The 26,190-nt window shown below is 41.4% G+C and overlaps 1 protein-coding gene across 1 annotated transcript in view; it reads left to right on the top strand.

Moving 5' to 3' along the window:
• The window catches only part of ETV5 (ETS variant transcription factor 5), a 59,740-nt gene that overhangs the window by 26,333 nt on the left and 7,217 nt on the right, over positions 1 to 26,190 (top strand). Inside the window, exons 6-11 of the mRNA XM_026007322.2 lie at positions 2,038 to 2,167; positions 3,094 to 3,381; positions 15,157 to 15,416; positions 17,480 to 17,539; positions 21,941 to 22,009; positions 22,176 to 22,345. Of these exons, the coding sequence (XP_025863107.2) occupies positions 2,038 to 2,167; positions 3,094 to 3,381; positions 15,157 to 15,416; positions 17,480 to 17,539; positions 21,941 to 22,009; positions 22,176 to 22,345 (977 nt within the window). The remainder of the gene's footprint in view (positions 1 to 2,037; positions 2,168 to 3,093; positions 3,382 to 15,156; positions 15,417 to 17,479; positions 17,540 to 21,940; positions 22,010 to 22,175; positions 22,346 to 26,190) is intronic.

Raw genomic sequence — 26,190 nt, forward strand, 5'->3', positions numbered from 1 at the left:
CGCATAGATTTGAAGAAATCGAGGCATTGGACTTGGCTGGCAGCTTAGATTCTCTCTCAACATGGGTATATGATGTTCCTGAAGCCATTCGCAAATTTTTCTTTCTGGACATCTTTGGCTTACCCTCTGGTCTTGGTCTTGTCAGCAGAACTGGTTACTTTTTAAACAGTACTGTGAAAATGTCAATTCATTTCCAAAACCTGAAACAGGAAAATTGAGTGATACCATAATGGTCTACTTTCTAAATGTAAGTAAAATTAGTGATTATAAATGATTTTAAGTAAAGAAAAGGAGATTTTTCAAGGTAATATAACTTTTGCTTACACTGGGGCATCATTAACCTTTCCTCATTATTTTTCCGTAACTTTTGTGACAAAAAGCTAATGAGAGGAAAGGCCATGGCAAAGAGAAGGGTGCTGAGAACCACCGGAATACTCACTGCATTGGAGAAGTGTTGTCCTGTGTCAGATTGTCTAATTGTCCCATTTCATTTACTAACCATTCTAACAACAAGCTTAGCCATTTTCTGTGTCTGAATGTCTGAAAACATTTGATAACAATTGAGGCTTGGCTGCCATGATGTCACCATCAAAAAATCACAAGGACTTCTAACTATAATCTTCCAGTTCCAAACTTATTCCATGTGTTTTGGAAAAGCAGTTGGCATGCTGTAGGAAAGGAATTATAAAAACCTATCCTTTCCGGTCAGCCATTGGCAGGACTTTGCTTATAAACTTATCTGTGATAGAGGCATCTATCTCGTTTGTTCACTCCTGAGACCTGAACGTGTGGTTGGAGGTGGCACCTGAGCAACCAGTTGGCCAGAAGATTGTTCGGTCTTATCAGCAGAAAACAGATGATCATTTAGTTAAGTTTTAGGAGTAAGCATTGAGTCAAACCGAAATTTTAGTGGGTCACCAGGGCACTGATTGTGGTTAGCTATCTAAAGAGACCTTCGATAGAGTGGAGAGTTACTGTCACAAAATTTGACTCCCCGTTCCCCCAGCCTTCCTGATAGCTGGACAGAGAGCAGCAATTCTAACTCTTAACATAGAAAACAGACCCCGTGGTGTAGCATCTTTTAGAGTTTGTCCTTCTACTTTGGGTAAAATGCCCTCTCTCAAAACAAGTTAAGTCCTAGATAAGACAGAAAAGGCCAACCTGGTTTTATTTTGTTTCATTTTGCTACCACGTAAAGCTACCTTGGTTTGAAAAACTTTGCCCTCTCAGTATCACATATGGAATATGCACTTGATTTCCAAACATTACGCAAGAGCTCTGTGTACTATTTCATCAATTTTGGAGAGGTGATTGGCACTTCTCTGAAAGGATTGGTTATGAAAACCTGCCCTTCTGGATTGGTCGGACGGAAAGGCACAAGCACAAAGGTTTCAAGGACTCGTCCTTAACTCAGTTAGCCTTAGCTAGGTTGTGGTTTGGCCCATTGTTGTATTCCTTTGCTTTTAAAATTTTTGAAACGCCATTAAGTATTTCTTACTCAGAACTGATATGTAGAGCTGCTTGACAAAGGACTTTTAAAAAGTCATATATTTAATTTATATGCCTCTGAATAAGAAATGTATTTGCCAGAACAGTTTCAAGCCTCTGGGAAGTTAATGTGTGATGTCTACCAGTATATCTGTGGCTGTTTTTGTCTTTTCTGGAAACAAAATTCTTCATGTCTGCAACCCTTGACATTCTATCACACCTGCATTTTTCTTGACGAACCGACACCTGCAGGAATCTTAAGGGTTTCAAAGCCTCTGTGAAAAGCAAACCCAACACCAACGAAATGGGGGGAGAAAAGACATGGTTAATTAAAAGTGTCAGATGATGACTTCCGACTTGAAAGAACTTTTCATTGGTTTTAGATGGAAGGCTCTGTGTTTAAGTGTTTGGCTTTCTCTGGCATGTGACTTGACATGACTTCCAAGAACAATCAGCTAGTTACAGGGGTTGCAGAAGGAAAGCATTGTGCTCCCTGTTAATCGGCTATCCTCTCTTTGTCCACCCCCTCCATCCCTCTTCTCATTGCAGTGGTGCTTCATGCCCCACCTCCAACCAAGATCAAACGGGAGCTGCACAGCCCCTCCTCGGAGCTGTCATCCTGTAGCCACGAGCAGGCTCTCGGTGCTAACTATGGAGAAAAGTGCCTCTACAGCTATTGGTAAGTGGAGCCAGAGAAAGGCTGGCCAGAAAGGAGCCGTCAGGCCGACGGCTTCAAGTGCTCTTCAGCAGACACTCAGAGTAGCGCTCAGAGTAGTCTCTCGTGGCAATGTCGGCCTCTAGGTGTGTAGCCCAGTACAAATGGGGCCTTTGTGCTGCACATAAAAAGCAAAACTGTTAGACGGCCTCCGCAGGGGAACTGCGTTCATGGGGTACTGAGCCCTCCTGAGGGAAAGAGCCTTGAATACTGGGATATTTGATCTGTGGCTTCTAGGGAGGGAAGATATACTTCTCCATGTCTAGCATATGTTAATGTGAACTTTAAGCACCAAAGAAGTAATCTTCAAATCAGAATATATGAAAAAGTCCCAGGGCCTGTGCCCTTTACTTAAGAATATCCAGGCCCCAGGAATGAAGCTTTAATTTTAAAGCATTCTTTGCTCTAGAAGATAAACATAGATCTGCCTGGAAGGGGGAGAAGAGCCGTTAATTCAAGTGATCTTACAGCAGAAAATTTATCTTCAATAGGGAATCTCACTGCTTCCCTGGGACCCTGGAGTACTTGGGAGAGGGGGCCAGGACCCCCCTCCCCAGGGCATAAGCTCCCCGCACCATCCATCCCTACAGGCGCATACATGGAAAATGCTCTTAGAAGGGGGAAAAAGGAAACCGGAAACAGAGGCTAAAATTATCTTTGAGAAGAATCACTAGAAGTGTTAAACAAGTCCCTGTGACGCAGTTGTGTTTGTCACTTTTCGGAGGTACAAATATTCCCTCGGGGCTGCCAGCAATTTAACTATGTTAATGCTGTCATTTCCTGGCAACATGGCCTGCAAGCTAGCCCAGGCGTCCTGCCCGACCTGGCCACCAAGGCTCGGCTCCATCTCCATCGCAGCTTAATGCTTCCTTTTCTCTTTCTGTTTCCAGTGCCTATGATAGGAAGCCTCCCTCCGGGTTCAAGCCATTAACCCCTCCCACCACCCCCCTGTCCCCCACCCATCAGAGCTCCCTCTTCCCCCCGCCCCAGCCAAGTCTGCCCACCCCTGCGCATGCCCCCGCGGCTGGCCCAGTACCAGGGGTGGGCCCTGCCCCCGCCCCCCACTCGCTTCCGGAACCTGGACCACAGCAGCAAACCTTTGCGGTCCCCCGGCCACCACATCAGCCCCTGCAGATGCCAAAGATGATGCCTGAAAACCAGTATCCATCAGAACAGAGGTGGGTGCTGATCCGGGCTGCTTTTGCTGCCTCCATCCTCCTCCTCCTCCCCTTGACCCCATGGGGAGAGAGGAAGGAGTTGCTTGTCTTTACCAGGTACCTATAAAGCTCTCATGGTGTTGAGGCATCTTGTCAGGTAAGATGAATAATAATAGGAATATGACCTGTTTATATACCACCCTGTTCTTGAGGTACTCGGAGGATCTATGAAGTAGGTGAAGGAGGGATTGTTAGTACCATCACCCCATTATGGAGGTAGAAGAGTGACTTGACCAGGATACACAGTCTGTTGACGCTCACTGAGGGCGGGCTTCCTGACTCACTGGATACTGCCTCCTGGTATTGAACCTTGGTTTATGCTACTGACAAATACTGCATTAACATGGGAAGGTTGCTAAATTACAAAAGGTATTATTACTCGTCTGAGTTTAACACATTTTAATAGGAAATTAGCAAAAGACATTACTTGTAATTACCTACTTGTGAGATAGAAATCTTCTCCTTTCACTCCAGGTAGGTAGTTCTACATTCCTGATAAGGAAATTGAGGCATCAGGAGTAACTTGGCCAGAGTCTCATTCGTCAAACAAACTAAAGTGAAAAGGGAACCTCCTCTGCAAACACCAAACTGTACTTCTTAGGTCCTAGCCTTGTAAGTCCATGATCTAGGTATTTTAGAATTTTGGATGCCTGTGGCCTTCCTTTGTACAGGGTGTTCTGGAGACCTCTGCCTTTTTATTTCGAGTCTCTCTGGAATATATATAGATGGGGAGTTATCAGTGATGTTACCAAGAGTTGCAAGATGGTGACCGTTGCAGTTCCTTCCTCTCTTTCTTGTTTTGCATTGGCTGGGTGTAGGGCTGAGGGGCAAGAGAGGGAAGCTGTATGAATATATACCTTCCCAAGGCCTGGTCCAACCCAAATGCCTCCCAGTATTTGCTCAGGGGTCACATTATTTCTAGATGAAATACAGAAAAGAAAGACATTTTTCTCTGGTTTTGGTCCCCTTTGCCCCTTGCTGTGAAAGTCACCATAAAGACCTACATAATTTGGCTGATTAGTCTTTATTCCCCTAGCGAGGCCCAGAGCCATGAACACCAATGATACATAGGACCCAAGGGGCGAGCGTTGATTGGGGGGCTGGCTCAGTAGTGAGCCTTGGTTTCAATGGGAAGCTCATCCGAAGGAGATAGCTACCACTAAGCTTTGCCAGTTTATTGCCTTGTTAACAGCCTTACACTTCTTCAAGAGAATTCGGAAATCAGATTTTTATGTAAAAATTCCAGGTTGTATGGGGGGTTTTTTTGGTTTGTTTTTTTTTTTTTTTTAAGTTGGCAACTAATTCAAATTAAAAACAACAGCAACATTTTGCAGACTAAACAAAACCTCTCTGGGCAAAATCACTCTGCAAGGCTGCCAGTTGGTGAACTCAGGCCTGGATGCCATTTTTATTTCAAAAGTTTTTTGGTTTTGTGTTTTTTAAACAGTATCTTCCTGATTTTCTGCAGGGATTATTAATTGAGGATGAGGGATGGGGCGTACATATATTTGGTATATGAAATACTTAACAAACCTTGTATTTGTTACACCATGTGTATGGTGAGAATTACTCATGTTAAATCTCTTTTATACAGTTCCCTCTCAATCCCTGTTTCTTATCCAGAGGGCTTGAGTGAGGAGAATATTTGTCCTCTTGCAGCCCAGGCAGACAGGAAGCCTTAGTCTTAGTGGTGATGAAGTAGGTTTGTTGCCAGGCTTCCCAGCCCCACTCCACCCCCCAAAGGGGGAAGTTTGATCCTGAGATCCAGGAGTATCTGCCCTCAGGTGTCCAAAGAGAGAAAGGCAGGAACCAGAAACCAGATATTTCTTTTTAGCAGGGATTCCTCTGACATCTGCCTGTGGGCTTAGTTCCCCTACAGTCTGCCATTAGGAGTAAAGGTCTATTTTTTTAAAGATTTTATTTATTTATTCATGAGAGATACAGAGAGAGAGGCAGAGACATAGGCAGAGAAGCAGGCTCCCTGTGAGGAGCCTGATGTGGGACTTGATCCCGGACCCTGGGATCACGACCTGAGCCCAAGGCAGGTGTTCAACCGCTGAGCCACCCAGGCATCCCAGGAGTACAGGTTGAGAATAAAAAGACCTCTCGTGCTCTGGGCTGATACAGAGATCCTTGAGAGTACTAGGGTGAAGAGCAACACCTGGACACTTAGCCTTCTACCTGAGGACACTGTAGTTGCGAAGTTGCCAGTTACAGGAGTTATCACAGGGGCTTATTTAAAATGCAGATTCCTTACTCTGCCCCAGGTTTTGAGGTGGTGGGTCTGGGGGCATGGCCTGGATATTTTATTGTCACACTTTGAAAAATCATGATATAGCTGTTTGTTCTACCCCCATCCTTACTCAAACCCACCTTTTCCTTATGCATCAAGTACCCAGTACTCTGAATTTTGTTCTTATTGCCCTTGTCTGTTATTAATGAGGGTATCCATGGGATATCTGTGTGATGCAGATTACACCAAAGACATGACAAATGATTTTGCTTGTAGATACTGGAGAGCACACAGAAAATGAGGCAAACTGGGCAGCCAAGGTGGCTCACCGGTTTAGCACCGCCTTCAGCCCAGGGCCTGATCCTGGAGACCCAGGATCGAGTCCCATGTCAGGCTCCCTGCATGGAGCCTGCTTCTTCCTCTGCCTGTGTCTCTGCCTCTCTCTCTCTCTGTCTCTCATGAATAAATAAATAAATAAAATCTTAAAAAAAAAAGAAAGAAAGAAAGAAAGAAAGAAAGAAAGAAAGAAAGAAAGAAAATGAGGCAAACTAAAATACCTGTTCTGATTTTGTAAAAGTAATAGTGACTGTACTTGTGTATGATAACAAGCTTAATAACTCCACCTCTAATAACTATTACACCTGCACGAAATGGGGCAGATTACTTTTTTTTTTGGTAATTGTAGTTTGTTCTTTGCTAACTTTCAATCTAAATGCAATCTGAGAATATTACTTCAAAAAGAACCCCCTAACAAAAATATATGGTATTTTGCAGGATACGAAGGAAATAGTCTTTTTTTTTTTTTTTTAAGGCCTTATTTATTTATTTGAGAGAGAGAACACAAATGGAGGAGGGGCAGAGGGAGAGAGAGAAGCAGACTCTGCTGAGTGTCAGGCCCGATGTGGGGCCCTGATCCCAGGATCCTGAGAGCATGACCTAAGCTGAAGTCGGACACTTAACGACTGAACCACCCAGGTGCTCCAGGAAATAGTCTTATTTGAGCTTTTTAACAATCCTGTAACCAAAGCGGAGTAAAAAACCTGTTCCATAGATAAGAATATCAGGCCTCAGAGCAGCTAAGGGGCTTCCTTAATGGTCACATAGCCAAATACAGGGGCCTACATTTAGAAACCAAAACATTTATAACTGCGCTGTTTTGGTTATGATTTGGGGGAAGGGGTTGCTAACATCCTCTTAAACTACCAGAACTTTATCCATGTTTTAAATTACAAAACCCTGCTAAATTCCTGCTTCACTCATCTAAACTCATGTTGTGACAGATAGCTTTTTTGTTTTGCTCACAGTATGCCTTATCTCTGCTGTTGAATAAACTTTTTGAGGCTTAAAAACCATGATTTAGAAGCCTCTCAGCCCAGTATCATACTTGTCCTCAGTTTATGTTTACTGATAGTGACAGCAGCTTGCTAGGATTATACTTTAAACAAATAAAATATAATCTATTCAAAAGTACATTCTTAATGTTCTATATAATCTTAGTATATAATTTTTCACAAGTCGTAAGTTATTTTTAGAAGATAAATACTGTGTTTGGAAGCCATGATTTATATTCGTGATTTCCTCCCCCCCAAGGAGGGGGGAAATAAAGCATGTAATTTGGCATGTTGAGACATGTTCCATTTATCCTTAAAGACCAGCTGCTCCTTAAAGAGGAGGCGTGTTTTTCGTTCAGCCATCCTAATCTTAAAAGTTTTATCATCATGCTGCTTACGATGTCTATATGGGCTGGGTGAGGGAAATTTAGAAAATGTTCCTGTGTTATAAGTATTGTACTGGCCAGGTATGATTTTGTCCTTTGTTACACCATTTCTCATTACATCTCAAGTTGAAAGAGTCCCCATAATTCAACTGAAGAGGCTCCACTAGGAAATTTATCATGTAAAAATTTTGGAATACACTGCTCTCTCACTTAGCATGAAGAAGCAAATCTCAAGAAATGACGGCATTCAAGACAGTACGGCTGGTGGAAAAATCCCCTGCTTTTTTGATGTTCTCCAAGGGCATCAGTATTATGATAGGCTATCCTGCTGAAATTGATAGAGTAGAATGTCCCAGAGTCATCAAGAAAGGATCAGTTATGCGAATCACCTAACCTGTTCGGGAAAGTTCTCTCCCACAGTGGTTATAAGTAAAGCTTTAAAGCTTAAAGGAATGAGCTTAAGTTTTGTGGATATGTGATTTGATAGGTAACTATTCATTCCCTAAAGATGCTGTAAAGATTAAGAGATTTAATATACTTAGGGCTTTCTGTTGTTTCCACTTCCTCTCATAAAGTCCATCCCCAATAAAGTGCCGTTCATTTTTGTCCTTTAGATTTTGTAGTTTTTAGAGAGGGAAGAACTTGACTGTGAGTCATATTTGTAGCCTGGCCTGGAATGAAGTGAATGTGTCTGACGCATCTCCTCTCCACGCACTGCTGTTAATAGCATGTTATGTATGGTAGCACAAATTCACTTTGGGATCCGAAACTGAGTTTTGGAGATGCTTAATGGAACCTTCTTTGACAGACTGAATAATGTACTTCTAATGGTTAGAGTATGGGTTGTTTTAGTTTTGAATCTTAGAGGGATTGTTTTTAACATTTCACCATATTTACCTAGTTGTTTTGTCACCTTTTATCAAACTAAGGGAAATTTCCTTCTATTCCTAGTTGACTCAGAGGTTGTTGTTGTTTTTTTTAAGATTTTATTTATTTATTCATGAGAGACACACAGAGAGAGGCAGAGACACAGGCAGAGGGAGAAGCAGGTGCCCTGCAGGGAGCCTGACGTGGAACTCGATCTTGGGATCCTGGAATCGAATCACACCCTGAGCCAAAGGCAGACGCTCAACCACTGAGCCACCCAGGCATCCCTACTCAGAGTTTTAAATATGAATGAATATTGAATTTTATCAAATATTTTTTCTGTGTCTTTTGACATCATCCAGTGAATTTTCTCCTTCCATTTCCTAATGTAGTGAGTTATACTGGTTTATTTGAAACAAGCCTTGTATTTGTGTACTAAACCCAACTTATTTGTTATGTGTTACCTTTTTTGCATTCCTGGACTTTCTATTCTAATATATATTGAGGATGTCTGCATCTGTATAGGAAAAAAACTAATAACGTATAATTTTTTTTCTTATATTATCCTTGTTGGGTTTTAGCATTGAAGTTATTCTCATCAAATGAGTAGAGGGTATCCTCCTTTTTATGTATACTAGATTAATACATGTGAAATTGGAAATATTTATTCCTTGAATTTTTGGAAGAATTTACCAGTAAAACCATTTGGGCCTGATATTTTCTTTGTGGGCAGATTTTTAATTACCGGTTAAGCATCTTCACTTTTCTGGTCTTGCTCTGAATTTCTATTTAGTTGAGTGAATTTAATAAATTACTTTTTCTGGGAATTTTTCCATTTTGTGTGAGTTTTAAAATTAATTGCCATAAAATCTCTAGTTAGTCCTTGGCAGACAATGTCATTTGTCTTTTCAACAAATCAACTTTGGTTTTGCTCATCCTCTCTATTAGGTGTTTTCTATTTCATTAATTTCTCTCTATTCTTACTAAAATTTTTTATTCATTCTTTCATTGTTTTTTTCTTTTTTTTAAATTTTAACTTATTTTTATTTTTATTTTTTTGTTTGTTTTTCTTTTCCTAACTGCCTTGGTTGGATGATTCATGCATTAATTTTTTTAGCTTTTTTTTTCTTTATTTTTTTCTTAATATTTTATTTAGAGAGAGGCGAGACACAGGCAGAGGGAGAAGCAGGCTCCACACAGGAAGCCTGATGCAGGACTAGATCCCAGGATTCCAGATCATGCCCTGAGCCAAAGTCAGATGCTCAGCCTCTGAGCCACCCTGGCCTCCCACTTTTTTTCTTTATAGTGTAACATATAACCAAATTAAACTTCTCCTAAGGCTGGGGTGACCAGATACTCAGTTTGTCCCAGGTCACTTATGTTTGGTGCCTAATGGAAGTTACTGCTCATAGCTTTCCTTTTTACTCCCCCAAATGTCCTGATTTGGACAATCAGTTATTTGATTTCCGTACCCAAGTCCTGCTTTAGCTGCATCCCACAAGTTCTGATTTAAATTAAAGTTCTGATTTAATTTCAAAGCTCAGTTCTAAGCATTTTCTATTTTTTTCTCTCAATCCTGTAGTTCTTTAAAAATATATTGTTTAATTTCCAAACATATGGGAGTTTTCTAGCTGTCTGGACTATATGATTTTTATTTCAATATCATCAAGAAAGTATTTAAAAGCAGTCACAGAAAGAGTATAGGTTCTAGAGTTGGGTCTGGGATTGAATCCCAGCTTGCTGCTTCCTATCTGTATGACCTCAGGTAGGCACTTAACTTTGTCTAAGTTTTGGTTTCTTCATCTGAAAATGGGAGAATGGTACTTAACACATGGAATCATTGGGTGGATTAGATGAAGTCATACCAGCACAGAGAAGGTATTCAGTAAACGCTAGCTTCTGTGACACTTTCATTCTATAAAGGAATCTTCCTAAAATGTTGCAGATAACACAGCTTAGAAACTTCTGTTGCTGCATTGGTTATATTTTTAATGTGTAAAGCTCTCCTTATCCCTAATCTTTGTATCATCAGGCATATTAATGTTATACACATAAAGCTAACACTCTCACCAGCTGTTATTCTGAGAATATCTTGTATTTCCATCACCATCCTTCTCTGTTTGATGTTAGGAAATCAGACAAACATCGAGTCTCTTAAAGGACATATTTTGTTCCTCATCTATCAGTGTTTTATCATAGTTGGGATGGGCCACATTTGAGTTTAGGCAGTGCTAACAGAACTCACAGAGCCCCGAGAGCTTTTTCAGAGTTCTGTGGTGTGCTTTTAGGGAGTGTTTGAGTTTGGTTTTGTAATAGTGTCTGGCTCTTGGTAGATGGCAGGAAAGTAAACATTAGTGTGAAATAAATGTGAATACAAATAGCATTTTCATTCTGAGAAAGGAGAATGGATATTGGCTAGGCAACTAGTGGAGTCTGTTATGTGTGTGTGAAAGTTTTCTCCCGGTTCCTTAAGATCTCCCCTTACTGTCTAGCTTCTGAATTTAGCCTTCTGGGGTGGGTCAAGGGGAGATGGGGCAGTTGATGGTAGTGTTTGAAAATAACATATATTGAGAACTTAACAGCCAGCCAGGCCCTATTTCTTGCATTAGCTTTTGTAATCTTTACAACAAACCTTTGGACAGGTATCCTGGTTGTCCTTACTTTATTCACAAGGAAAATGAGGCTCAGAGCAGTTACATAACTCACCCAAGGTCACACAGACAGTAAATGGTAAAGATTGGATTTCAGCCCAGGATCTTCTTCCTTTATGGCCACAGCCTCTTACCCAGCTATGCTGTGTCCCTGTTCTATCTTCTCTTAGCCTAAATGGATATATTAAGTGCATGGTGGTGGTTTCTTGGCCGATTTTATATCTCATCTCCCAGCTGGCCTCTGAACCATGGCTACTTTACCTGGCATCCATAGTCACTGTGTAGCCTTCGTCAAATCCACACTTTTCTCCTTTCTTCCTCTGAGCATTGTGTTTACTCTGTGTGTTGGCAGCAGAAACCGAAAAGGAAATGCAGAAAAAGCATCTAACGGTTTTCATAACGTAAACCAAATGTTGGTAGCGTGGGTGAGCTCTTGGGAGGAAAGGCGCTATATAAATCTGACAAATAAATAAATAACTGGTTCTTTAAATAAACTGGTACCGAAAAAGCCTTAATCCGTAACCTATTGAATTTATGCTCCCTCGATAGTCAGAAATCTCCTTTTGCTCACCAACTGTGAGTTCACTAGGGCCTGAGGAGTTCTGTTGGGATGACGGGTGTGGGAGCGAGAAGGGGGGGGTGAGCAAGAGAAGGGGGTTGTGAGGAACCAGGCGGCTCCTCCACTGAAAATGATTGCCTGCCTCAGTAAACAAGAGGCATCTTTGTCATAGCTGTATTATATATACAACACATTCTTAGATACTTCAAAAGGATTGCGGAAAGGGGAAGAGGGTTCAAATGAAGGTCAGTGAGTAAAGTTCACAGAATGTATTTTGAGGACAAGAACGGAATTACTTTACTAATCTCTGCAAATAAAAGCCATTATCGGCAGCAGGCTCGGAGAGAACCTTTCTCCCAATATGTTGGTTTTGTGACTTACCCTTCGGATCCCCTCTGCCTGCCATGCCACTCCCTCAAAACAAACCAGGGCTGAACCCTCCCAAGTATGGAATCTGTTCTGCAGATCCGAGGCCCCTAAGCTCCTCGCACCCTTAAAGTGGTGCTTAGGGGAGGGGCAGGAGCTGCTGGCTGGTACCCAGATGGAAGTACCTTTTCCTGAAGGGACTGCAGTAGGCCGACTCTAGAGTTTCATTCTGGAAGGTGAGAAGATAGGCGCTGAGAGGAAGTGAAAGGCTTGGGCCTGCCAGCTGCAGAGGCTCTGGTTACAGAACTGAGCAGTTCTGCGCCCTCTCAGAGCCATCAAAGGAAGTGATTTGTGGAGGTCACCTTTGAAGGTGCTAAGATGGTGGCAGAGAGGAGAGAGTGTGGAAGATGGGTGCCTCTGTTACTGTTCCTTCCTTCTAGTATAAGCTTTGGTTCTTGATAAAAATAAGGCCTTGAGAATATCTTCATCTTTCTTTTCTGCCCACTTCTTCAGAATTCTCTTCAAAAATTCAGGTTTGCAGTGTGCTGCTGCTGCCTGTATTCTAAATGTCAAGCCTAAACCCGGGTTTCAAATTTACACTTCTTCAAAGACCATGGAAGGGTTTCCTTAAATAACAGCAACCTTGAAAATCCGCATTCCTGATGAAGTTCCACTGTAATGCATTCAGCGCCACAGTGAAAGGCTCTCAACCCACCGAACCTTATATAGTTTGTAAAACTTGTTTAATACATTGGCCAGGCAGATTCGGATGCCTTTGGTGTCTGGGATAAAAGGCTAAGCGTATGGAAAACTGTTTGGGGATCTTCATGTCATGACATGATCTTACGGTAGTACCTTTGGTAAGGTAGTAAAGATTCACACAGAGTGAGTGCAGTGCTAAACCCTGATCTAAACAATGTTTTATCTGTATCCAGATCTCTTCAGTTAAAGATTTTAAATCTTGATATTCTAGAAATCTGTTGGCCACCTGTTGCCACAGATTGATTCAAATCAAATTCAAATTATTTTATGAAAGCTATTCATAGGATTCGAGCTAAAATTAGAGGTAAGACCTTAATATTACAGGCTTCTTTTGTTGGGTTTTAAAAACCCATTGGAATTAGTTGTAGATTTTTAATTTTTGAACCCAAACCTCAGCTCTTGCTTTCTGCCTGAGGACATAGATCCACAAACGCTCTTCTTTATACACAGAGATTATGCACATTTATTATGCACATTTCATGGATGGAGACCTCACCTTTAGGGTTACCATCTCTGACTTCTACACCCACCCTCCTGAAGTCTGTTAGTGCTCACAGGTGTGATGGAAACCATGCTTCGTAGACATGATTTTATTTCACCCTTCCAGTAGCATTTTGATTCATAATTTACTCCCATGGTACAGATGAGGAAACTGAAGCCAAGAAAATTTGCCCCCTATCGCTTTCCCTTTCACTACACTGCCCTTCCAACAGATCAAGGGCAGTCGGTACACTTTTGGGTTTTTCTAACAGCTAAAGGATATTAATGCTACTCAGTTAATAATAAAGTAGTACATGTGTATGAAACTGTAGATGAGCAAACAAAGAAAATCACCTAAAATCATAACCAACCAAAGATAAGCAGTATTCACTATTCACATTTAGGTATGCAGATCTCTCCAAGATTTGCATGATCCCAAAAATACTTTTTTTTCCATAGAGACTTTATTTTTGCAAAAATTTGTTGTTCTTTGTAACTATTTAACAATACGTCAAAAACAGCTTTCCAAGTTCTTACATATTTGAGTATTATATCATATTTGGTTGTTGCTTACAACTAAATAGCTTTATCATAAATGTGCTTAGCCAGTTCCCTTTTTGCAGACTTGCACTGGTGACCATCCTTGTAGCTAGATCTCATCTGCCTATGATTTCAGGGCTTTTTATGTGCCAGGCACAGATTTGTTAACTGCCTGTTTGTCCTCCAAGTAACCAGGACAAACCTTTCTCTCAGTACTTTTTTGATCACTAATGAAGTTGAGCTTCTTGTTGGTTTACAATCATTAGTAGTTCTTCTTCAGTGACTTTCCTATTTATGTTCAGTACCCATTTTTTTCTACTGGGATATTCATTCTCTGGTGATTTTTAAAAGCTGCTTATGTCAACAATATTAACATTGCTACACCTGTTAGAGATTTTTCCCCAGTTTGTTTTCTTTTTGGTTTTGTTTCTAATGTATTCTGACTGTTAGAGATGTTCTCCTCAGTTTTGATCCTGTGTTCTTTTGAACTGTAGAATTTATATAATGAGAAATATCCATATTTATCTTGATGATTTTTTACTGCTGGTATGATGTGTAAAAAGGTTTTCCCTCACTCCAAGATTATATGTTTCCACATCTATTTTCTCTACCATTAAGGTTTCACATTGAAATCTTAAATCTATATGAAATTTATTTTGACATGTGGTATAAAACAGGATCTAACTCTCCCCCCAACTAATTTGAAATGCTAAGTTTAACAAGTAGTAAATTTTAGAATATTCTTGACAGTTTTTGACTCCCTGTTTGATTCCCTTGACTATCTTTCATTCTTTTATTGCTGTATTAATTATTGTGGTTTTTGAAAATTTGTACATATCTAATCATTAATTTCTTTTCAAAAATTATTTAATACTTTGAAGTTTAGCATCATTTTATCAAGTTGATTGGGAAGGCATTGCTTTTAAAGAATAATAGGGAGCCAATAGCTTCTAAGTACTAAATATTTTCTCTTTACTTAAATTTTCTTTCTTTTCCTCAGAAAACAGTTTTAAGGTTTTATTCTTATGGCCTACACATTTCCTGATTATTCCTAGAGATTTTATGTTTTTGATTGCTATTATGAATGGGACTTTTTAATTACATTTTCTAACTGGCCAATTTGTACACTTTGGTTTTTAATTTTTTTTTTTTCTTTTTTGGTTTTTAAATTTTAATTCTATATATAGGTCAAAGAAGGAATGAACTAGTAAACATATGTATTTGTTAGTACTGTTTGCAACTAAGTGGTTTTATATATTTAAACACATAATCTGACCCAACTGTACAGATAGACTGCATGAAATAAACATGCATGGGAGATAAGAGGCTACCATGTCGTTGCTTTGGGGTGTTTTTTTTTTTTTTTTTTTTGCCATCCCTGACTCAAGGGGTCTGAAATATGCCATATAATTTTGGGAAGAAGGTAAAATGTTCAGAAATATACATTAATAAGTGCTTTGCAAATAATTTCCTTTATCTGAATTTCTAATTCCCAGTGCTTAATCAGAGTAGGCATATATCATGTTCTTAGTTAAAAATTATAACTACTTTCTTCTTACAGATTTCAGAGACAACTGTCTGAACCCTGCCACCCCTTCCCTCCTCAGTCAGGAGTTCCTGGAGATAATCGCCCCAATTACCACCGGCAAATGTCAGAACCCATTGTCCCTGCAGCTCCCCCACCCCCTCAGGGATTCAAACAAGAATACCATGATCCACTCTATGAACATGGGGTCCCAGGCATGCCAGGCCCCCCAACACATGGGTTCCAGTCACCAATGGGAATCAAGCAGGAGCCCCGGGATTACTGCGTTGATTCAGGTTAGCATAAAATCATGCCGTTCCTCTCTTTGTTCTCTTGTTTATCTGTCTGCTATTATTGTCTTCTATGTGCAGGGCTTTAGGAAATAGTTTTATAAAAAGTCGCCCTCAAAGAACTTAGGAGCTAAAAAGGCAGACTTGTTTATGTATAACTGAATACAAAGCAACACTTGATCTTAGCCAAAAGGCTCAGAAGCGATTCTGAATACAAAACAAAACAAAAAAGCCATCCGATGGTAGGAAGTGGAATAGGCATTCAAAAGTGGTAGGGAGTACACCTCTGAGTCCAAGCCCAGAGATCCAGTTATGGCAATGCCCTTTATAAGATCTATTATCTTAGGGTCACTGGACATAGGAAATATCATTTCTGCATTTTAGTCCTGCCACTAGCTTTATGGCTTTTTGAATACAGTGGACTCATAAACTGCTAATATGAGCATAAGGAAGAAAATCTACACATAGGATGGGATTCTTTCTATTTTTGAAATGAATCGTATTCTGAGAAAGCACCTAGTATGTCGTGGCTCTATGGGGTGCTGGGTCCACCAAGGAAAAGGCTGTCTTGCTGATTGCTTCATGGGACTCACTGCCCTCTTGCAGTGTTTTCATCTGGGAAAGTTCCTGGTGTCCTTCAGATGCTGCTGGTATACACAGGGACAGGTAACATGTTAGGACACCTATTGTGTGCTTATGGGTTACCTCTCATCTAAAAATATAGACATATCAAGAAGTTTAAACTGTCATTGGAGACCCCACCACCATACACTCATTCACTAACTATGTATCTTACAGGCTGGGCATGTTAAATGAGATCATTAGGGGAAAGGAGAGTTGAAATTCTGCAGTTTGCACTTTTAGAAACCACTTCCTCCTGTTCTTTTCCTCTTCTTTCAGAAATTAAACTTTTTCACTCTTTTCTTACAGTTGGTACTCAAGGAATTTGAGTGGGGTTGGTAGGTTTTTAGCCTTTTTGATGGGTGTTTTTCTTGAAGACTCTGGAGAGGGGTGGGCAGTATGTGTTTGAATGACTTTTGCAAACAGAATAGGATATATATAGTTTACTCTTGGCCTTCTGGGAGATAATACATAGATTGCTCAATTCAGGCAGAAATGGGTTATGGGAAAGGCTGGGAAGTAGACAGAAGGGAGACATCTGTTGCTCTATGATTTAAAAAAAAAAATACCAGTGTATAGGTATTGAGAGCTTGTAAAATTCCCACTGGCATTCCTCCTGAAGACTTTGATGTGTTTTTCTCAGGAAAAAACATGACCAGCAACATTTTTTCCTTTGGGATTGACATTTTTAATTCATCCTGATGAATTTTTCACTCCACCCTACTCCCCCTTAAAGCAAGACCCTTAGCAGATGTTACCATATCTATAATTCTTGTGTCCCACATGGGCAAAACTCAACTCACCAGCTTTCCTCTCAATGGACACCTCGATAATGTGATGCTTGAAGAAGAGCTCACTTGAGCATGGGTTTCATTCCAACACTTCCAATGTGGGGAAATGTACTTGCAAATGGCAGGTTGCCCCCACCCCCACTGGCTCTTGTCCTGGCTTCCTAACTTCAAATCCCCTAATCTCTTTGGCCCTCATCTGTTGGAGCAGAACTGGATGTGACCATCTGCTATAAAGGGGAGCAAATTGGGAAAGATCTAAAGCATACCTCTTCTAACTCTAACCCCCAAAGCCCATGAGTCAGTAGAGACAGAAGGCCAAGCTTGGCCTCTTGAAAGCCACTTTATTTTTCTATGATTAACTCTCTCACCAGATTTGTTGCTAGCCAGTTTCTAAAATGAATAAGTTATGAGAATGAAGCATCATTTTTTTTCCTCCTAGTTCTTTTGATCAGGAGTCAGGGGTCCTACTTCCAAATGGTGGGTGATGGCATTGCCCATGTTGCCTATTAGGGTGGTACCTCTTTCCCTGGACAAGACCAGAAAGACATGACCTGGGAGCAGGAGAAGGTCTAGGGAGCTTTACTGCAGGGCTGCACTTCAACGGATGTGCTGATTGACCTACAGAAATTACTGATGGTGTGTCTGTTTGTCTTTCAGAAGTGCCTAACTGCCAGTCGTCCTATATCAGAGGGGGGTATTTCTCCAGCAGCCATGAAGGTGAGTAACTTTTTTAAAAAAATTATATTTAAGCAGACTTAAAATTGCTTAGCTTCCAGGCTAAGATTTGGGGTCATAGATGGTTTAAACCTTTATTAAGTCATCAAAGTGAGAGCTAATGGATGATAATCTTCAGTTATTTTGAGGCACACTCCTGAACACAGTGAGGACCACCATCATTGTCAATAGAAATGACTAACTTTTAAGAGTTCATGGAATATTATGAAAGAAAAAAAAATAAACCAATCTGATTTCCACATTTCCATTCAAGGAGGTTTATATAGCTGTATATATATAATATTATCAGCCTGAACTAGAACTTGGGAACTATGTAACTACTTGAGATGGTAGGTTTAGGATTTCTTTGAACACTGAAACAAGGAAGGGTTTTTTTTCTTAGTACATTTTCCCCAGAAGCATGTCTTGTTTTTTTGTCCTATATATCTCTCCTTAAATAGCCAGAGCAGTGTGATTCCCCAAACCCATGGCATCAGCTTCACCTGAAATCTGTTAAAAATGCAGATTCTCAGGACCCCCGCCCCATGCATACTACTGAATCAGAGCCTCCAGGGACCCAGCATTCTGTGTTGTAACAAGCTTTCTAGGTGGTGCTATGCATGCTTAGGTTTGAGAACTACCATAGTATCATAAGTTGCAGCTTTGGCTGCACATTAGAATCAGCTGGGGAACTTTAAAATTTTTGGTGTCCAAGCTTCACTGAGGACAAGTGAATCAGAAATTCTGGGGTGGGGCTTAGGTGTTTGTAGTTTTTTTTAAAGATCCCCAGATGATTCTAATGTGTATCCAAGGAGGATTGAAAAGCTAATAAAACTGTACTAGGAAGCATGGCTCATTTTCTGTAAGTGATTGGCTCATAAGCATGATTTGTATAGGAGCTGCCTCCCACTGACCTGGTGAGAGGGGCAATCCAGCGGGGCTATCTTGGGGACCCAAGAATATTCTGAGTGTGTGTCCAGCCCTGGGAAGGAAGGGCTGTCTACCGGACCTCTGACTGTGATCAATTGGCACAGCTGTGTGGGGCTCTCTTCCAGGTTCCCAAATGTTTCTGCGGCAGCAATTGATGTGTGCAGCAGGCAAACTGGGAGGGAGTGGGGGAAGAGAGGGAGGAAAACATTTTTGCATAATTACAACATTTAGAAAGGAGCATGCTCTTAAAGGAAATATTTTTAGTAAAGCATTGGGCTGCTTACTATACACAGAATATCTGGCGAGTTTGTGTTTTCCCCCTACTCTTTCCCATTCCTCTCCCCGACCCCACACACATCTGAGAAGCTAGTTTCAAAGAGACCTGCATTCTTAATTGCTCTAAATTGCCGTGATGTGGCTTCTCCTTCCTCCTTCTATAGGCTTGACCACGGATGCCAGTTAGTGAAACAAGTGTTTCTGATTGGCATCTGTGATTACTAAGATAGCCGTCCTGCCTTAGCGTTCACCTGGAATCTCTGCACAGCGTGTGAATCTTTCATTTCCACTTGGCTCCTCAAATAGGTTCTTCCTTCCTGCCGCCTTTGAGTGGTGGGATGGTTGTGGCCACAACCGATGTAACTGCTAGGGCTAATTCAACTGACTTAAATTTCACTTAAGCCAACAGTACCTTGCAGATGTTTTAGAGAACCTCGTGTGGCAGTGACCAAAAACCACAGATACACCAAAACGATACTCATAGGCAGGCCCTCATCTGATTGGTTTAAAAGCCAAACCTAGAATTTCATCCCAACTTACATTTTTCCCCTCTGTACTGTGAATGTAGCATCTGTGTCCAGAGGAAGAACAGTGCTAAAAATCACATGGCACATTTGACAGACATGTAAACTCTGAAGACATTTACTTATAACGACTTTATAATAAGGCCGTTAAAACACCACTGGAGTATCAAAATCCACTTGGAAAGTCAGGAAAATTATAACTTCCTGACAGCCAAGGCAAAAACAAACAAACAAACAAACAAAAAAATACAACACATGAAACATGAGGGATTATGTAATTCTTGTTGATAATATAAAGTATAACAGTTTGTCATAAAAGTCAGTTTCCTAGTACCAGATTGAAAAATAGATTTATCATAGAAGTCACTGAATCCTGACTTACAAAGCTAACATTGTGTTCTTAAATCTTTTTTTTAATGGAGATTCTTTCATAATTATTCAAATATTCATTGAGCACTTATGTACAAGACGGTATAAGGATACTAAGATATTCGGGACATGGTCCTTATCCTCAAGGAATATAGAATCTATGACCAGGACTATATAAGATAAAGCTCTCACATTATCCAGTTAATTTCTTTTTGGGGGAGGGACAGAGGGAGAAAGAGAATCTTAACCTGAGATTGTGACCTGAGCCGAAATCAAGAGTTGGATACTTAACCAACTGAGCCACCCAGGTGCCCCTACAATTACTTTCTAAATAGTTATTTATCACAATGTACAATTACTATCATAATTTTTAAACTATTATTTATTGTACATTTATGTACATTTACTTAACACTGAGGTGTGGAGATAAACAGATCAATGTAACAGAATATATATTAACTCATAATATTCTCACACAACTAGTTCTCATAGTTGGTATCTTCCTCTGTCTGCGAATGAGGAAGCTGGGGTGCAGAGAGGGCACGCAGCAATTCCAAGTGTATCAGTCTGGCTTCATGGCCCACACTGTGATGCCCCCACCATCCCGGGTCTCACTTTTCTTTCCCTACTTTATTGTCTGTCTGTCTCTGCCAGTTGGGTTATAAGCTCCATGAGAACAAGCACCGAGTCACTATTCTCATTATCTACCTCCTTCTAGCACTGTGCCTGGCATAAATATTTATTGGATTAAATAATAAATAAATGTCAATAAAATATATTCCCTTTGATATCATTAAGCAGACAGAGATATAGTGCCTGGGGCTGAGAAAACAAAAATGAATAATATAAACCTCAAAATAATCCCAGTCAGGTAGTACTTTCCCAGTCCCAGGGCCTTTTAAAAACAGCGCTGGCCCTGCCAAAAAGAACGTGATCTTGGCTGGTTGTGAAAAAAAGAGCAGCAGATTATCTCTTGGCATCTTTATTCATGGACTTTTCAAGTCCTAGCAAATCCCTCCCACAATCTCCTGCTAGTCCTTCATTGCAGAGTAGCCAGTCTCCTGGCCTGCCCCCGCCGCACCCCTGGCACTTGAGTGCACCCCTGTACTGCACAGCCAGGTGGATGGGCACGTGGGTGAGCACAGGGATGGGCACGCAGGAGCAGCCGGGGCTCTCTGCAGAGGGGTGTGCTGTCAGGGGCGCAGGCGCTGGCCCTTGCACACCTGAGAAACGGGCTCGGCCGTGGGGTCGGATGTGGTCCCCAGCAAGCCTGTTAGCTGGCTTTGATTGGCACCGCAGATCTCGCCAGGGTCCCTGGTGACATGACTCAATAGTCAGCACCAAACGTACAATAAGGGTCTATGGACTGAGAGTGCCAGCCAGCCCTCCTTCTCCTTGACCTGTTTCACTTTAGGTCCTCCCTTTCTTTCATTTCTGCTTATGCATATTGAGCCCATCTGTCCCCCACCCCTTTTTTAAAGATTTTATTTATTTATTCATGAAAGACACACAGAAAAGCAGAGACATGGGCAGAGGGAGAAGCAGGCTTTCTGCGGGGAGCCTGATGCGGGATTTGATCCCAGGCCCTTAGATCACTACCTGAGCCAAATGCAGACACTCAACCGCTGAGTTACCCAGGTGCCCCCCACCCTGTCTTTTTTGACCTCTGTTCTGTTGTCTCTAACAATAAATACTTTTTATTGCAGGGAAGTCTTTTCAGATTTCTTCCATTATGTCTGGTGATAATACTTCCAACTTGCTTTTAAATTTATTGCTGGTCACAATCCCCCACAGGCCCAAGTCTTTACTCACTTCGGCAACACTGTCTACTCTCCAGGCTCCTTCATAATTGAATGAGATACACGGGGAGCCTCGACAAGCCCTATGAAAGGTTGAAATTAATATTTGCTAAAAGGAAAATGGCAAGACTATGTACAGATCAACCAAATCCTCCTGGCTAGGCCTGCTGAAATAGATGAGATGTCTTTTCAGATATAAAAGCTTAGTCACAGCAACACTGACCTATCCAGACCTCCTACAAGATGTGAGGGAACTTACTGGTGACTCAGCGCTTCCCTGCAGTCTTAGCTCAAATAGCAGGAATCGATGCTTCTCTGACTGGCATCAGAGCACGAACACTTAAGTCCCTTTGAAGTCCCCCAAATTCAGTCTGAGCATACATACTGCAATTAGTAGGGCTTAGGACTTGGAATAGTAGAATTCCATTTTAGTCCTTAAAACCAGAGTTTGAGTAGAATACAGTAGAATTTGTCAAACAACATGGTCTTTTTAAATTTTCCTTCAGGTTTTTCATATGAAAAAGATCCCCGGTTGTACTTTGATGACACTTGTGTTGTTCCTGAGAGACTGGAAGGTAAGTAGCCCCCCCACCCCCTAGTTTGTTGCTAAGCTGAAGTATCAGAGATGTTAGAGCACCTCAGGCTTTTTCATGCCAAGCTGGCATTAACAATACCTTCGTGCCCAAATTGCCCAAGAAACTTAATGCTCACGTATTCTATGTATATCCTCATCCCAAATAGGCAAAGTCAAGCAAGAGCCCACCATGTATCGGGAGGGGCCCCCTTACCAGAGGCGAGGTTCTCTTCAGCTGTGGCAGTTCCTGGTTACTCTGCTGGATGACCCAGCCAATGCCCACTTCATTGCCTGGACGGGCCGTGGCATGGAGTTTAAGCTGATAGAACCTGAGGAGGTAAGCACTGGTGCTGGGCTTGGATGAGATTTGACTGGACGAGGATGATGATGTCTACGTTTGTTTACCCCTCCATTGAGGCTTTTTACTGTGTTAAATATGCTCTTCCTTCTCATTCAGATTCTGGCCTGGCCAATGGGCTTGGCAGTTCTCTTCCTATTAATAGGACAATTTACAATCCGGGGACAGGCAGGGTTCTCCACTGTAGAAAAAGTTTTAGTAACACATCTGCAAAATCTAAAGAGTGAGGCCATGAAGACTTATATCCAGACAGCATCTGTTTTCCGTGTTGGAAAGTCTTTTTCAAGGGTTGTTTCGGTGATACCAACTTGTTTTGGTGTCGGGCCTCATGTGTCACAGGATCTATTTGAGGCTACGTGAACATATTATATGACATTTTGGTAATATAAGATGCAACTACCCCACTGTATATTTCAAGTGGCTCTAACCTAAAGAAATAAAATGATCAGAAGGGGGTCAATCTTAGGAGCTTAGGTTTTTTTTAGGTGTATCGTGGCATCACAATGGTTGAGAGGTGGCCCAAACCTTCATTATTTTAATAGAAAAGAAACACTGTTTTTTTGCCCAGAGCTATTGATAGAAAGGCCTACAGACAGACATATTTTCTCTTCAATGGAGAAATATTAGAATATTAGATAACAAAATAAATTAAATCATGTTCTCAGTTTGGCATATTCCAAAGGCATTGATTTTAAATTTGTTTGATTTAGAATCTAGAGAGATTATAAATGGAAAAAAAAAACTGCCTAAAAATCTGAGGTATGCTTCTTTTGGTACTGTATACCTAGGCATTCTATATTAAATCAGCAAAGCAAAAGGTATCTTTGGGTTGGATGTAAATGAAATGGGAAAAGACCTCTTGGAAGGCATTTGAGCAAGAAGTATGGTTTTAGATATTCGATTAACTCCAGGATGTGCCTCAGCATACCAAGGGGATAAGTTGGTGTGGGGATTAACAGCAGAAAGTAGCCATTTGGCACTTGGCTTGGAAGAAGAAAATAGTCTGAAAGTTAAGATGAGAAAAGGAGACTATGTGAATTGGAAATTTCTAAAGAATCCCAGCTGGTAGGAGGATAAAGGAAGGTTCCACTACAGGCAGTTATAAAAGAAGATACATGGTATTCCTTGTCTCATTCCCTTCGTCAAATTGAAAGTGTGTAGACATGTCCTATCGTAAACAGTTTCCGCTAAGACTGGGCTCCCTTCAAAGCCAGAGTTTGGTACTATTGTGTTTTTTGAAGGTTTCTCCTGGGCCAAGTCATGGGGAAATGGAGCTGTACCGGGGAGCCAGCCACCCCACATTGTTTTCCTCATAACATGGTCTGGTTGATACGAGGCTTGAAGAAAGGTTGCCTAGACTCACTGAGGCTTTCTGCATGCAAGTCTGTCATGTGGGCCGTCCTTATTGATTTATCTCATTTCACAAATAGGAGCTTTTATTACTTTATTGCCACTGCCTCAGGCCTAAGCACAGGCTGTGCAGCTGCAGGTAAACCTGGTTATGACCCTCTGTAAAGCTGTTATTGAATCTTCTGCTCTCCTACCAGCGGTAAAGACAATGATGAACAGATGGTAAAGGGCCCCTGCCTTCGTACTTAATAGAGAAACTAATATTAATCCAAAGTGCTCCTAAATGCCAAGGGGCCGAATCACATGTAAGGCCTGTGGTGGCTTTGCACCTCCCTGGGTTGACTGGACAGCTTCGTTTTTCCAGGAAGGACTTCTTTCCACCCTACCTTGAAATACCCCCAGCATGCTGCCAACTCTGAGGGTTCCATTCTCGGATATTCCAGGACTGCTTCTGTTCCACGTGCGCACTTTGGCCTTGGGACGTGAGGCGTTGGTTGAGCTCTCTCCCTACTGGTTGTATAACTTTGCCCTCCCCACTCTTTGTTAAAGTCAGGAAGATACCAACTCCTCGAGAAAGCTGTAAGACGTTGTCATGGGGGGAGCTTGAAGGGTGAAGCGGAGGAGGAAGCTGTTTGGGACGTAATTGTAGGCAGCTGTGTGGCTGAGTAGTGCACTCTGGGTAATTATCCATAATATCCATTACACTGTGCATGGAAATTGTGGTTTTAGAACTGCGTTTTGGCAGGCCCCCTAATCAAATGTCTTTTGATAGTCATCCAGCTTAGCACCCTCTCAATTATGACTGACTCGGCTTTAATCTGGAGCCATTTTAACTGTGAATCTGCATTAATGAATATTTTGGGGGGTAGGGTTGTTTGTTGAACATGTGGCAGATAACTGATGCCATGGGGAGGTTTAAAAGGATGGGCTGCTAGAAAGAGCCGCTCCCCATGCTGTGGCTTGCTCTGTCTTGAAAAGGGAGGAAAAGAAATGTGAGTTTTTTTAACTCTTTCAGCCTCTGTCCTCAAGATGCCTGTTTTCAAAGTAACAAATGGGAAAGTGAAAGAGCTGCTAACAAGCTATAGCCTGCTCCCCTCCCCCCAGAAATGGGGCAGCCCTAATTTCCAGCAGCTTGCAGTTGTGCCGCATCATGCATTACTGTAGACGGAGCAGCCCTGGGGAGGGCTACTGAATCACAGGGCCCTGGCCCAAGAGGATGAGTCAGTAACTATGGCTACCAGAGCTGCTTGGAAGCCGGTGCAGATACAGAACCTCTCTCCAGCAAGCTATTGCATATGCAAGTAACAGCAAAGAGAGGTCAAGGCTAAAGTGGAAAAATATTCCAGAATTGATTTCCACCACTGAATATAGTAAGACGACGAGGCCGGGCTTGCTTTCAGAGTCCCTACATCACTTGCAGGAGGCTCACAGCAGTTCAAGGACAGCTTCATAGTGTCATTTCTTGTGAACAGGGTAGGAGTATTGGCTTAGCAGGTCTCCCTTTCACCACTGCTTCTGTTGGTTTAAAATGTTTATCTTCACCAACCAAGGGATGTATTTTTGGTTAATTGTGCCTTTTTGACTATTTCGAAGAGAGATTTGAATGGGTGCAGTGTGGAGAAAGGAGAGCCGGGGACATGGTGCATGCTGTTGGGGCCCAAGGCAAACGAATGGAAACTTAACTTTCACATGGTCCGTTGCAAGGCAGGGAGGAATCATAGCTATTGAATTATTCTAATGTAATTAGGACAGACGCATTCTTCCTTGCTTATCAGATCATTTCTGGTATTTTTTAAAGGTCATTTTAGAATCCTGATTTCAGAAGATGTTGCTTTCATTCTGCCCAAATGCTTTAAGGAAATACTTCAAGTGAAATGCTTTTTTATGATCCTCTTTCCCATTTTCAGTCTCCCTATTTCCCATTCCATGTTAACATCTGTTTTTTTAAAGATCAAAGGAATATAATTATTTTGATTTTTTTTTTAAGTTCCAGAAGTGACCTAAAATATTCAATACATGACCCCTAGTTTACATACATTTAAAGACCTCTGAGGAGGCTCACATTTCTAGAGTTACTCCCCTCCTGCATGGACAGTCATCCTTATAAGTAGGATTTGGATGTTGAGATGCTTGAGGACAGAAATTGCTTGGCTATCCTGACAATTGGGTAAACTCCACTAGGAAGTTTTCTTGCTATATGGCTTCTTTGCCCAAAGCTCCAATTACATCTCCCCATCACTGCACCTCAGGTGGACTGGGTTGGATATAATGCACTTCAGAACTGTTTGGGAAGCCCTGTTAATTTTTCATTAAGTGGATAATGGTGCTGCATGTTTTAATGTCCATTCTGCAAGTCTGCTGGGAGCGGGGGGGTTGGATGGCAGTGGGCTGGAATGATCCGGTTCCCCCTTACTCCATGAGCTGCAGTAAGTAAACAGCTCCCAGCCCCTCGCCAATCTTATTAGAATTGAACT

This window comes from Vulpes vulpes, chromosome 3 (genome assembly GCF_048418805.1).
Source record: "Vulpes vulpes isolate BD-2025 chromosome 3, VulVul3, whole genome shotgun sequence".
NCBI classification, from domain to species: domain Eukaryota; kingdom Metazoa; phylum Chordata; class Mammalia; order Carnivora; family Canidae; genus Vulpes; species Vulpes vulpes.